At 32.3% G+C, this 14,829-nt stretch overlaps 2 protein-coding genes across 2 annotated transcripts; both read right to left on the bottom strand.

Moving 5' to 3' along the window:
- Window positions 1–8,524: 8,524 nt before the first annotated feature.
- Window positions 8,525–9,606, bottom strand: LOC124889554 (uncharacterized mitochondrial protein AtMg00810-like). The gene is made up of 2 exons (XM_047401504.1): window positions 9,598–9,606; window positions 8,525–9,355 (listed from the first exon to the last, which is right to left on the bottom strand). Exons 1-2 carry the CDS (start codon window positions 9,604–9,606, stop codon window positions 8,525–8,527), a joined length of 840 nt encoding a protein of 279 aa, XP_047257460.1.
- A 1,484-nt stretch (window positions 9,607–11,090) lies between these two features.
- Window positions 11,091–12,250, bottom strand: LOC124889555. Its single transcript, XM_047401505.1, has 4 exons — window positions 12,078–12,250; window positions 11,692–11,783; window positions 11,410–11,523; window positions 11,091–11,128 (listed from the first exon to the last, which is right to left on the bottom strand). The coding sequence occupies exons 1-4, from the start codon at window positions 12,248–12,250 to the stop codon at window positions 11,091–11,093; spliced, it is 417 nt and encodes a 138-aa protein (XP_047257461.1).
- Between the last annotated feature and the right edge of the window lie 2,579 nt (window positions 12,251–14,829).

Here is a 14,829-nt window from a genome sequence, read left to right on the forward strand (position 1 = left end):
CCTTTACCTCAAATTCCAACTACACATTTATACTTTGAGAGAGTTCTATGACGCCCCTGAACTATTTTAAAATGAAATTATTACCCAAATTATTTTAAAGTGGAATATATACCCCTCTAAAAACTCATACCCAGATTTTATTTTAATCTATGGTCTACACGCGCTGCCACGTAATTCCACATCATATATCATTTTTTTACTATAAAAAATTAATTCCACGTCATGTCACGTCATCATCATCGTCTTCTTCTTCCTCCTCTTTTTCTTCTATTCTTCTTCTTCTTTAATGACATAATGAATCATATGCAATTCACACGATATGTAATCTTATCAAAATCAAATCAATAATTAATGTCCAAAAAATATTCGATTTTCACAAAATGGCGTCGCGACAGTGATGGTGCCTCGACAGTGATGGCATCGAAAAATTCAAAATTTCGGTGACTTTATTTTTCAATCTGAATTAATTCAACATTATCACATAATTCGAGTTCTTGGATGTCATTGAAGAAGAAGAAAAAAAAATAATTGTCATTGATGGGTTCTTGGATGTCATTGAAGAAAAAAAGAATTGAAGAAGAAGAAAAAAATTATTTGTCATTGATGAGCTCTTGAATGCCATTGAAGAAGAAGAGAAAAGAGAAAATTTAATTGTCATTGATAGGTTCTTGGATGGTATTGAAGAAGAAGAAAAAAGAAAAAATTAATTGTCATTCTTGAATGCCATTGAAGAAGAGGAGGAATTGGAGAATAAGAAGAATGTAAGAAGAAGAAAAAAGAAAAATAATAATTAAAATTATATATATTTATTTAAAGAAATATTAAAAAAAAATTAATAAAATATTTTTTTTCACTCTCTTGCCATGTCAGCATTGGAGTGGTAATAATTTTATTTTAAAATAACTCAGGAGATCATAGGACCTTTTCAAAGTATAAATATGTAGTTGAGATTTTGAATAAAAGTTGGGGGTATTTGAGCATTTTCTCTTTAAAAAAAAAAAGCAAAGACTATAAAATTTTTGGGGTGTATTTTATTTTGTCATTTTGTTTTTGCTGTTAATAATAGGAGGAGATGTCGATACAGTGATATGGATTTTAATGGTGGTCACCACTTATCCACTATTATTATTTAGGAAAAATCTTTTTTGAAAAAAAGAACAAGCAAAGAGAGAGGGGAGAAAAAGAACGGTTATTGTGGTCACAGAAAATTTTACATATATATTAAAAATTATTAAATACTTATACACTTTATCTGTGAATTTAATTTAATATTAATATATTAACTCCAAGTCGTTGCAACGTCATCAACAATTCAACATAGTGATAATTGGGTCTCATATTTATTTGGTTTCCCACCTAGGCATCGGTTGATTGAGTGTATAAAAATAGTGCGAAATATGATGTATTAATAATGCTTGTATTAGTAATGTTTGTGTTAATTATGCTTGTATTTTTCTTATGCAGTGTTTGATTCGATGTATTAAAAAAAACATGAATTACATAATTTCTAAAAGAAAAAAAAATCATAATACCCTCAATATATATGTTAGAAAGGATGCGGAATTTTTTTTTAGGGGTAATAGAATCTTTAAACATGTTAATGCATGCATTAGATCCATTGCATTACTAATGTCATGGATTTTGAGTTATTAGTAATACACACCTCAATACACAATAGAATGTATAATCAATACTTGCATTAGTTATCCATTTATTTTTTTTTACTTTTTTTTTTCGGAGGGAGGGTTGTGGCGTTTTATCCGGTGTCCAGTACCATATTGAAAGTCGACTAATCCAAATTTGCATCGGAGCTCCATTGGTTCCGTATCCATTTTGATTTGCCATTAAGGGTAAATCATTTCTTATTAAATGCAATTTTATTTTGAGAATTTGAATCAGAAATTTTAATTAAAAATAAAGAGATATACTTATCACCACTACAATTATTGATGATGGTTAGTGTGGCTAACATGAAAAAAATTGTAATATTTAAATAACCAGTTGTCGAAAGATGGAGTGACGATTTTTAGAGCAAAGCTAGAAGTTTGGATACGATTCAATCGAGCTCAATATTTTTTTTTCTCAAAATGATATATTTACATTAAGAAATTCATTAAATCCATAAAAAAATATTGAATTCAGAATCCGAGTATTATCATTCAGAATCGTTATATAAAATTTCAGTTGAGATTTTACAATGACCAACTATATTAGCGATCACAACATGTTATTATTTGTTTTTTAATTGTGATTTGGCATGTACGAAAATATAAATTTCTTTTCTATGAAAGTAATAGTAGAAGATGATTTGGTTTGTGGGCCGTGTGTTATGTGTATTTGTTTGTGGTTTGAAACCCGGCACGTAAGACTGTTATGTGGGCCGAGCCAGGTCAACCCGAAATCGGCCCATGTCATTTAATCGATTTGAGGGCCGGGTCGGGTCCGGATTGAGGTCTAAGTGGGCCGAGCCGGGCTAAACGGTAAAAAAATTAAAAACAATCCTAACCCGGCTCACTTAATCCAATCCGGTCAAACCCACCTAAATCAGGTCAAATCCGATTAAAAAACTGGTCAAACCCGGTCACAAATATAAAAAAAAAATCAATATACATTATATATACCCACCTATATACATTATAAATACGCTAAACAATATATATACACTATATATATAGTATATACTACATTAGAATTTAAAAAATATATACACTATTACACAAATATACGCACCATCCAATATATGTATACTACTTTAAAGTTTAAATAAAATATACTACAATATATATACATTACAATATATATAGTTATATAGTTATATACTAATTTATAAAACATATACACATAAATACGTTAAACATACACATCTATACTAATTTATAAAATATATACACATGTATACGTTAAATATATACGTCTATAGAAGATATATTCACATATATACACTCTATTTTATGTATATGTAATACTTTAAATTAAATATACTACAATATATATACATTACAATATATATAGATATAGTTATATACTAATTTATAAAACATATACACATGTATACGTTAAATACACACGTCTATAGAAGATATATACACATGTATACGCACCATTCAATGTATATATATATACATTACAATATATATATATATATATATAGTTATATACTAATTTATAAAACATATATGCATGTATACGTTAAATATACACGTCTATAGAAGATATATTCACATATATACACTTTATTCTATGTATATGTAATACTTTAAATTAAATACACTACAATATATATAGATATAGTTATATACTAATTTATAAAACATATACACATATATACATTAAATATACACGTCTATAGAAGATATATTCACATGTATACACTCTATTCTGTGTATATGTAATGCTTTAAATTAAATACACTACAATATATATACATTACAATATATATAGATATAGTTATATACTAATTTATAAAACATATACACATGTATACGTTAAATATACACGTCCATAGAAGATATATTAACATATATACACTCTATTCTATGTATACGTAATACTTTAATTAAATATACTACAATATCTATACATTACAATATATATATATATATATATAGTAATATACTAATTTATAAAACATATACACATGTATACGTTAAATATACACATCTATAGAAGATATATACACAAATATACAAAACATATGTTACTTAATATAATAAATTAATAATACTTGGTAGTAAATTAATAATATATTAGAAGTAAGTTTTTTAATTTAAAGTAAAAAACTAGAAATTCAATTTAAAATTTTAAATCATTAAATGAAAAAATATAAAAAGTAAGGACTAAGGAGTGAATGAATTTGGGGAATTTTATTGATTGCAAAATGATCCAAGATTTATAATTTATATAAATGAAAAATCTACAAATTATGCATCATTTTTTTTAACTCATGCATGTTAATATTAACCGGAACTTGCATAGGATAGTCGAAGTCAACGGGGGCAAAACCATGCATTGGACTTGATTCTGCTGAGTTCTCCCGTGAAGGCATAATTTCTTCAAGTTTCAGCTCGTCGCTCGGCTCAGGTTCCATTCCTTGGTTTCTTATTTCCGCTCTAATCCAATCTCTGAGGCAACTAGAACATTCAATGCATTGCTTCCCAATGAGTGTCGGTTGTCTCCAAGCTGCTGTCGTCCCTGACTAAAGGCACTCTCTGATGCAACGGTTGACATTGGAACATTCAAGATATCTCTAGCTAATCTTGAAAGCATAGGATATTGTGTTTCATTACTCCTCCACCAATCGAACGTGTTGATCCGTCATCTACGATCCTCTGGTGCTGACCGAAGATAATATTTCAGCTCTTCCCGGTAAGTTGATGTGTAAGCTCTCTCATCAACACTGTTCCAACAAGTTAAATCATAAAAGGAATCAGGAAAACCACTATGTGCCAGCCTTTTAGAAGATGATGGCTCCTCGGGAGGATGATGAGTGACAGTTAGAGTGATATTTGTAGGTACGGTTAAATCAAATAAATCAGCATAATGATTATATAATTTTTTTATGTAATCCTTTGCATCATTCATAGCCATCCACAAATTAGGTTGTACTTGTTCAGAATCATGGTCAATATTTATTTCTAAGTTAGTATAAATAATAGTACTAAAGTGACACATATTATTATATTTTATGCATGGATTTAATATAGCACCAACCAAGTAAATAGGGGGAATCGAGAAAAAATATTTTTAAAATTTAGTAAACATGGCACCAATAACTTCTTTATTTTTATATTCTTTGAGCAAACCAGAAATATCGGCTATAGATGATAAAATATTATAAATAGTAGGATAATAAGCACCGAAAAATTCAACCGTAGCAACATAAATTTTTTCTAAAAACTTAACAAGATCCTTAATCACAACCCAATTAGAATCATGTAGCATGCAATCAGCAGAGTCAGCAAATGAACCGCAATGTTGGTTAAAAACTAGTGTAATAGGAATGCTATATTTATAACAAGTTTTTAAAAAATCATACGTTGAATTCCATCTAATATCAATTTCCTCAGGCATCAATATCGGTGCAAGTCCATTTTCTTGACATTTAACTTTAAAATCTCTAATTCTCGATCTACGATTATTTCCTTGAAAAAAACCAACAACAAGATGAATTTTTTCAATATAAAGTTCAAAAAACTCAAGACCATCTTTTACAATTAAATTATATATATGACATGCACACTTAATATGAAAAATTTCAGGCAACGGCGGAGATAACGTAGATTTTAATTTTTTATTGTAGTTTTGTTGTTAGAAGCATAATCAAAAGCAATACATAAAATTTTATTTTCGATACCATAATATCCGGCAACTTTAACAATAGAATCAACAATAAAATCTCCAGTATGTTTACGATCTTCATCATATAAAAACGCAAGAATACATTTTTGCATCACAAAATTACTATCCATCCAGTGACAAGTAACGATTAAATAATCATTTTTATTTACAGCACGATCAAGATCAGAAGTTAAGGACAATCTACATTGAATGTTTTTTAACAATGTTGATAAATAAAAAAAATATTGTGAATGAAGTCTAAAAATATCAGACCGGCAAGTACTTCTAGGAATACCGTTAAACATAGGATTATAAATTACTTGTATATAATGAATAAAGGCACCAGAAGAAGGAAAATTAAAAGGCAAATAACCCACAGTTACCATTTTAGCTATTTCTTCCTGATCCCTCAATTTATTATACTTCTTTGTTACCTGACCGGTTGCTGGGTCCATTCTAGTTTGCGTTGGCCCACCAACATCCTCACCACTTCGTGCAATATTTAACTCTCTTTCATGAGCTTCACTTATATGTCTCATTAACGTACCCGTACCCCCTTGTTTGCCTCCGCTTCTATGCTTATATATTTATTGACAAATATTGCATTGCACCTCAGCATCTGATATACGTTCAAAAAATTGCCATGCAACACTAGTTGTTTTATGAGGTCTTGTGGCACGGGGAGGACAGGGAGGGAGATTAACCAATTCAGATCTAACGTTAGTATTTCCTACTGCGGGTGTCTCACCAATATTTTCATTTTCTTTGTCTAAATTAACCGCATTTACTTCATTTTCTTCTTCTATACCGTAATTTTCTTGAGCTTCTACATAATTCATATCGTGAGCACCTACACCTATTTCTTCCTCAAAAGGTGTACCAAACGGTACTGGAGGCGAAGACACACGGGTATATCTACTACTTGAACTACCTCTACCGCTAGTAATTCATTTTTTATTACCACTACCACTTCCGGGACAAAATTTTTTAACACCTTTAGTAGCGAAGTTTCTTAATTTATCCATAGTATAAATTAAATTAAACTAAAAAAATTTAAAATACACAAATATAATAAAATTAAATATTAAACAATTAACACAATAAATAAAAATTAAACGTACGAGATGGAACGACAATACCAAATTTTAGAAGTATCTGAAGGTTGCGATTTTAGAAACTTCCGTTCGTACTTTGTAAACGCAAAATTAAAAAATTAAAGTGAACACTTTAAGAAATTAAATATATTGAATATTTGATAATTGAGAATTGAGATTTGAGAGAGTGAAAAATTGTGTGAAAAATGATTTGAAGGTGTAGGATATTTATAGAATTTTTTTTGGGATTAAAAAATAATTTTTGAAGTATTTTTTTTTTAAGAAATGGGCTCAAACTAGCCGTTTGGACCCAAAAACGGTTAGTTTGGCCCAAAACTCAAAAATAATAATAAAAAAAATTGAATCCGGGCCGGGCCGGTTTACCGGCAGCTCTGGACCGAGCTAGGTCCAGGCCGGATTAATCGGGTCCAAATTAAAAAAACAACTGGCCCGGAATTTAAAACCCTAAAGCTCTAGGCTTACCGAACTGAGTCAAACCGAGCCGGATCCTTCAAGTGGGTCGGGTAGGGCCGGGTCAGCCCGACCCACTTGACAGGCTTAGTACATGATCAATAATAGCATTACTAATACATGATTTTGTTGCTACATGAACCAATGGTTTTGAAAGAAAGACACGAGCATAGTAGGATGTTAAGATTTGAGAACGACTAAAAATTATAAATACATTGTTTTTGTCTTCACAAACTTGATTATCACTAAACTGTTAGCTTGTTTTCACCTCACCTTAATTTGTCACCTAAACATAATGAATTAGTATTATTGGACGTAAACTCTCGATACGAATAACTTTTTGTCCGATTCCGAATAGTCTTGTCTACCTTCCAAGATTGAAAGAACATAAAATTTACAATCCTCATATCAAAATTATTTGTTCATAATTCAACATGCCTAGAATGAATTATTTTCAAATTGGTTAATCCATTACTATTTGCAAAAAATGAACTTATAATTAAACGAGAGAAGCAGCAATAATAATAGGTAAAAGAGAGGGAGAGGTGAGGGTTCAATCAATTAATAAGTATTGAAATGACTAATGAAAATAAAGCAAAAGCCACCAACAGTGGTAAAGTTTGAAACCATAAAATGGCAAGCTAATAAATCTATAATAAGAATAAGCTAGAGGTCGTAACACGGTCCTCAAGGATAAAAGATAGATATTTTGATCAAACATAAACAAATACTCAAAATAAGTAATTTTGAAGAGATCAAATTTTCTGTAAAAACGAATTCTTGCTTAATTAAAGGAGATCTAGGCCACGGTCCAAATAGTCCCTTGGATGTTCAAAACCCATGATTTTCCTTCTCATTATAGAAGATTAGTACTTCGTCATTCGCAAATATATTATTCGGTTTGAGTTTATGAAGATAGGTCTCTCGTATGGTAGCTTTGGTCCAAAATTCTTTGACCATAATTCTTCATTACCCATAACTTAAAAGTGCTCCTTATAATTCCTATTTGTATAATTGGTACAATAAACACAAAGCAATCCACCTAATGTTGAAACCCCATGATCTCCAGAAAATGTCTTTAAAATACTGTTGATTTCCTTTGACAACGCTATCTTTTCATACACCTCATTTGAAATACTAAATGAAATTATGAAATAATTAGATAACCTATCGATGCCGATCCAATTGTCAATTTTCTACTGAATGTCTTTCAATACTGAGAGTCTTGTCATTAAATAGAAAATATTCAATGATTACATCTCTAAAGATCCGTCTTCCTATCCCTAAAGATTAGCTTTTCTATCCCTCTAAATCCGCTATTCTATCCCACCAAACCTGCTCTCACTAAAGTCACTATTATTCTCTTTAACTACTAAATCAAATCTATGTAATTACACTAATATACAACAATATATGATTACATTAATATACAATTTTTACATCATGCTAACATCCCCCTCAAATTGATGCTCGTAGATCAAGAAGCATCAATTTGCCGGCAAGAAACTGATGTCGTTGTCATGCCATTGATTTTGTAAATGCATCAGCTATTTGAAGATCACTGGACTCGTGCGGAAGAGTAATGACACCTTTATCTACAGCTTCTCGTATATAATGACAGTTTACTTCGATGTGTTTGGTCCGCTCATGATAAATCGGATTAGTAGCAATCTGAATAGCACTTGTATTGTCAGCATGAAGAGGAGTAGGATTAGATTGAGGAAATCCAATCTCAGCAAGTAGTCCACGAAGCCACACAATCTCGGAGCAGCCTCTGTTGAAGATTTTGACACGCGGTCTTGCTTCTTACTCTTCCAAGATATCAAAGACTCTCGAAGAAACATGCACCAACCAGTAACTGAACGACGAGTGTCAGAACATCCCGCCCAATCAGAATCACTAAAAGAATTAAGACGAATAGGCGAATCACTAGAAAAGAATAATCCACGATTAGATATTCCTCGGAGGTATCGAATGATGCGACAGACAACCATCAAATGAAGATGACGGGGAGCTTGCATGAACTGACTAACTTGTTGAACTGCAAAAGAGATATCAGGCCTGGTAATAGTAAGGTAATTTAAGCTCTCAACTAATTGCCGAAATATAGTTGGATCAGGAAGAAGATCGCCTTCCTCCCGGCGATACTTTACATTCAATTTTAATGGAGTATCCACAGAGGAGGAATCTTGAAGACCTGCCAAAGAAATCAAATCTTGGGTATATTTGTGTTGATTTAGAAACACATCGGATGAATCACGATGAACTTCCAAATCCAAGAAATATGTAAGAGTACCAAGATCTTTCATATGAAAAGAATCCTTAAGTTGTTGCTGCAGGCTAGTGATTAGTGAAGAATCAATTCCTGTAATAATAATGTCATCGACATATACCAAAACAAGAACACAACCTTTGGATATTTTCTGAAGAAACAAAGATGATTCATAGTTGCTCTGCTCAAAAGAGAATTGTAGCAAAGTAGACCGAAATTTGTCAAACCAAGCTCTGGAGCTTGTTTTAATCCATACAAAGACCGCTTAAACTTGGATACATCTGATGTAGGAAATGAGAATAAACCTGGTGGAGGTTTCATATAAATATCCTCTTTGAGATCACCATGAAGAAAAGCATTTTTGACATCCATTTGATAAAGAGTCTAGTTTTGTGAAGAAGTAATGGCAACAATAGTTCTCACCATCGTCATTTTTGCTACCGGTGCAAAAGTCTCTTCATAGTTCACACCATACTCCTGCTTCTTACCAAGAATAACCAACCGAGCTTTGTACCGATCAAGAGTTCCATTAGAATGAAATTTAATTGAATAAACCCATTTATATCGAATTAGATGGACATTTGAAGAAAATTAAACAATATCCCATGTGTCATTTTCTTTGAGAGCCAAAATTTCTTCCTCCATTGTCTTCTGCCAACATTCATGCTTAGAAGCTTGTGAGTAATAAGTTGGAACACAAATAGTGGATAAAGTAGATGAAAAGCCATACCAATTAGGAGTACGAGATACTCTCGGAGTTCATCGAGTGGGCTTAAGAGAAGCAGACCTTGAAGAATTCTCAGATTCTAGTTGTGGTGCAGTTTCAGGTGGCGGATCAATATCAGGAGGGGGTAAAGTTGACCGCTGACGTTCGTACACAAATTCGGGTTTGAACCCCTTAGATGAAGATGACAAATTTTCAAAAGTAGGAAGAAGAGAAGCAGGAGATGACTCAACATGGTAGGAAAAAAATACAGATTCTCAAAGAAAATAACATTTTTAGAAACATAAAATTTATTAGAACATGAATCATAACAGAGAAAACCTTTCTGTGAAGTACTATAACCCATAAAAACACATTTAGTAAACTGAACAGAAATTTTATTACGCTGAGAAGGAGGAAGATGCACAAAACAAATACAACTAAATGTATAAAAATTATCATAGCTTGGATTTTTGTGATAAAGTCAAAAATATGGAGACTCAATATTTAACACTTTAGATGGCAGTCTGCTAATTAAATAGACAGCAGTAGACAAATTTCAACCCAATATTTAGATGGGACAGAGGACTCAATCAATAAAGTACGAGTGACATCTAAAAGATGGTGATTTTTACGCTCAGTGACCCCATTTTGTTATGGTGTATATGGACAAGAGCGTTGTGATACAATTCCTTTGTCAAGAAATTTTTCTTTGAATTTATTTGACATATATTCTCCACCAGAATCAGATCTTAATAATTTAATACAAGTAGAAAATTGAGTCTCAATGTAAGCCAAAAATATCTTGAACATGAAAAATACTTCAGATTTGGTACGAAGAAAATACACCCACGTAAATCGACTATAATCATCTATAAATGTCACAAAGTACTTGAACTGAGCATGAGAACCAATTGATGAAATACTCCAAACATCACTATGAGCAACATCAAAACACTTTGTAGTGCGACTACCCAAATTAGGATAAGGAAGAATTTCACTTTTGCCTAATTTACAAGTAGAACAATCAAATTAAGCAGGGGAAAATTGATTTTTACTTCCTAATAAACCAGAATTTGATAAATAAGACAACACAACAAAATTTGGATGTCCTATACGCTTATGCCAAAGTTCAGTCTTATTAGCTGTAGAAGTACAAGCAAAAGATATAATAGGAGGAATGGAAAATTGTATAGGAAACAATCTTTCAACTTTAGGACCCCTTGTGATTATCGTCCCCGACACCTGATCCTGCACAAGACAACCATTACGAGAAAAATTTATATCACAATTATCATCAACCAATTGTCCAACTGAAATAAGACTAGTTGAGAACTTCGGTGAAACAAAAACATTCTTGAAAGTTGGAGCAATATCCCCAAGCTTGGTAATGGGTAAATTACTACCATTAGCAACCTGTATTTGTGATGAACCTTGATACTTACGAACATTTTTTAGCATGCTTGTTGAGTTGGTCATATGATTGGAAGCACCAGAATCAACAATCCAAGAATTAGATTTAACATTAATACCTTGTAATCCCAATGCTGAAAAGGCTGATACGATCATTTGTTGTACCATTTCAGGAGTAAGAACTTGTCCTGAAGGTCCTGAAGATGAGTTCTCAAGAGTGGAACCATTTATTGCTGCATGAAAATTATTTACCTTACGATTCTGAGGGCGTGTGGGACACTCTTTGATAATGTGTCCTTGTTGTTTACAATAATTACAGAACTTCTTGCCACAATTTCTAGCAATATGGACATATTCCTTGCAATTATAGCATTGATTTCTATTCATATCCCTACTCATACCTTTACCTTGAGCAGCAAATGCAACAGCGACATCATTTCCTCTTCTGAAAGCATTTTGTGTGACATAACATTGCTCTTCACGAAGCAATTCCCTAAAACAAACATCCAGGGGAGGGAGACGGATCACGATTCATCAAGTTAGAGCGAACACTCTCAAACTCAGAGCGTAACTTCATAAAAAATTGATCTCGCTTGCTTTGCTCATGAACTTGCTAAATTACAGAGAGAGATTCAGAAGGTATTTTGGCATAAACAATATCTGTAAATTCAGCCCATAAGTTCTGAAATCCAGAATAATAATCCTGAATAGAAAGACCTCCTTGAGAGTAATTAACAATTTCATACTCTAAGTAAAAGTGTCGGGCACTATTATTTTGGTTGTAAACCTTTTGTAAAAATCCCACATGACCTTAGCTGTCTTGTAAGGCCTGAGATTAGAACCAATAAGAGGGTTAATTGACCCTAAAAGCCATGTCATTACCCGAGTATCTTTAATCTTCCATTCACCTAACTTTGTAGGATCAGTAGGAGCAGGAGCAGCTCCATCTATATGGCCCATAGTTCTTTTCCGGTGACAAATAAATGAAACTAAAACTCTCATGAAAAAAAAATTCTTTCCAGTGAAACGAACTCTGAATGATTCAAATTGATATGAACTCATAATTATGAAAACTAGAAACACTAAGTCCAAAAGAATAACCAAAATGACCAAGATCAAAGTCCTAGGTGTTAATTGTTGAGGAACAATCAACAAAAATCAAAATTTTCAAAATAAATTTTGAAAGAAAACATAAATGAACTCTATGAAACAAGACAACCAAGAGAAGGTTTTGATACCATGTCAATTTTCTGTTGAATGCCTCTCAATATTGAGTGTCTTGTCATTAAATAGAAAATATTCAATGATTAAATCCCTAAAGATCCGTCTTCTTATCCCTAAATATCAGCTTTTCTATCCCTCTAAATCCACTATTCTATCCCACCAAATCTGCTCTTACTAAAGTCACTATTATTCTCTTTAACTACTAAATCAAATCTATGTAATTACAATAATATACAATAATATATGATTACATTAATATACAATATTTATGTCATGTTGACACCAATGACCCCATGTATAAATTCCAAAGTGTCCATACAAGATAACTTATAAATGTGATCGCCACGTGGAAGTTTATTAATTTTTCTCCGGGAACCACTCTTCAACAAAAGAATTTTGATGAATTAGTGATTAAGAAGCAGCAAAGTTAGTGATCAAGAAGCAGTAGAGTATGAAGATTATGAGAATGATGAAGATGAAGAAGTAGTAGTAGTAGTAGTAGTAGTAGTAGTAGTAGTAGTAGAAGAAGAAGAAGAAGAAGAAGAAGAAGTAGTAGTAGTAGTAGTAGTAGTAGTAGTAGTAGAAGAAGAAGAAGAAGAAGAAGAAGAAGAAGATTAGAGTGGAATGAGAGAAGAAGGAACTGTCAATCTGTATATTCATTCTTATGAGTAGTACATATAGCCTATGTATATACAGAGTAGTATTCTTCTAGAAGATAACTAACGACCTTCCTAACTAACTCATGCAACTAACTGATACTTAGCTCCTTTGTTACATTTGTATTAACCTATCTCCTTAATACCCCCTGCAAACTTTGTGTTGTAAATATGTTAGCAAGTCCAAGTTTAGAGATTAAGTATTCATGTTGGACTCTTTTTAGACTTTGTGGTTAGAGCATCTGTAGGTTAATCATGTGTTGAAATATATTCAGGCTTTATTAAGCCATGTTGAATCTTTTCTCTAATAAAGTGACAATCTATTTCTATATGTTTAGTCCTCTAATGATACACAAGATTTGTTGACATCTGAATTGCAGCTTTACTATCACTAAAGATTGTAATTGGTAACTGAATCTGAATTCTAATAATTGATATTAAGCCAACAATCCAAGTAAGTTCAGCTACTGTGGAATCTAGACTCTTGTACTCAGATTCAGCTGAGCTTCTAGACATAATAGCCTACTTCTTTAACTTCCCTGAGATGAGTGAATCACCAAGCTTTATAGTGTACCCTGTGATAGATTTCTAAGAGAATGCACAAGCAGCCCAGTTTGTATCACAATGGGCTATGAGTGCATCCTTTTTGTTGCTAGACAATAGTAGTCCTGGTCCAATTTTTTCTTTGATATACTTAACAATTCTAAGAGTTGCATTCATAAACGACTGTTTTGGATTCTGTAGGAATTGGCTTAGTGTTTGTACACTATATGCTATATTTGATCTGGTTACTGTTAGGTACAAAAGCTTGCATACAAGTCTTTGATAGGCACTTTGGTCAGCAAGCATATCACAATCCTGATCAGTTTCCTTGATATGTTGATCGTACTTACTAGTGGTTAACTTTGTAGTAGTGTCCATAGGTGTAGGAGCTGGTTTGGCAACACTAAGTCCAGTTTCAGATATGAGTTCAAGAGCGTACTTTCTCTGATACATGACAATACCTTATTGAGATCTTGCAAACTCAATACCTAAGAAGTATCTTAGTTCACCTAGGTCCTTCATCTTAAAAGCATTGTGTAGTATTGTCGTTGTCTTTAAGATTTGATCTAGCTGATCTCCAGTAACAAATATATCATCAACATATTTTAATACAATAACCAAGCCTTCCTCTGATCTCTTGATACATAATAAGTGATCAAACGGACTCTGCGAGAATCCAAAGTTGATCAAGGCTTTAGGTGGTTTTGCATTCCACTATCTGGGAGCTTGTTTTAGACCATACAAGGATTTTAAGAGTCTGCATACATAGTTATGTTTCTCCCCCTGACTCTGAAATCCTTGAGGAAGGTTCATGTAGATTTTGTCCTCCAAATTACCTTGTAAAAAAACATTAAACATATCCATCTGATGGATGTTCCAGTGTCTAGCTACAACAATTGTAACAATTGTTCTTAAGGTCACCATCTTAACCACAGGACTGAAAGTCTCTTGATAATCAATCCCTTTTTTTTAGCTATAGCCTTTAGCAACTAGACTTGCCTTGAATCTGTCCACCTCTCCTGTTGACTTATATTTCACCTTGTATATCCATTTACATCTAATTGGCTTCTTGCCTACAGTTAAAGGAACCACTTTCCAAGTGTTGTTGCTTTCAAG

Source organism: Capsicum annuum, chromosome 12, assembly GCF_002878395.1.
Source record: "Capsicum annuum cultivar UCD-10X-F1 chromosome 12, UCD10Xv1.1, whole genome shotgun sequence".
Taxonomy (NCBI): domain Eukaryota; kingdom Viridiplantae; phylum Streptophyta; class Magnoliopsida; order Solanales; family Solanaceae; genus Capsicum; species Capsicum annuum.

Coding starts and splice junctions, on each gene's coding strand:
- LOC124889555 (XM_047401505.1), bottom strand. CDS start 12,250: ATGGGCCATATAGATGGAGCTGCTCCTGCTCCTACTGATCCTACAAAG. Junction 11,784..12,077: donor ATGTGGGATTTTTACAAAAG/GTTTACAACCAA, acceptor TGTTTGTTTTAG/GGAATTGCTTCGTGAAGAGC. Junction 11,129..11,409: donor TTCAGCATTGGGATTACAAG/GTATTAATGTTA, acceptor TGTCTTGTGCAG/GATCAGGTGTCGGGGACGAT.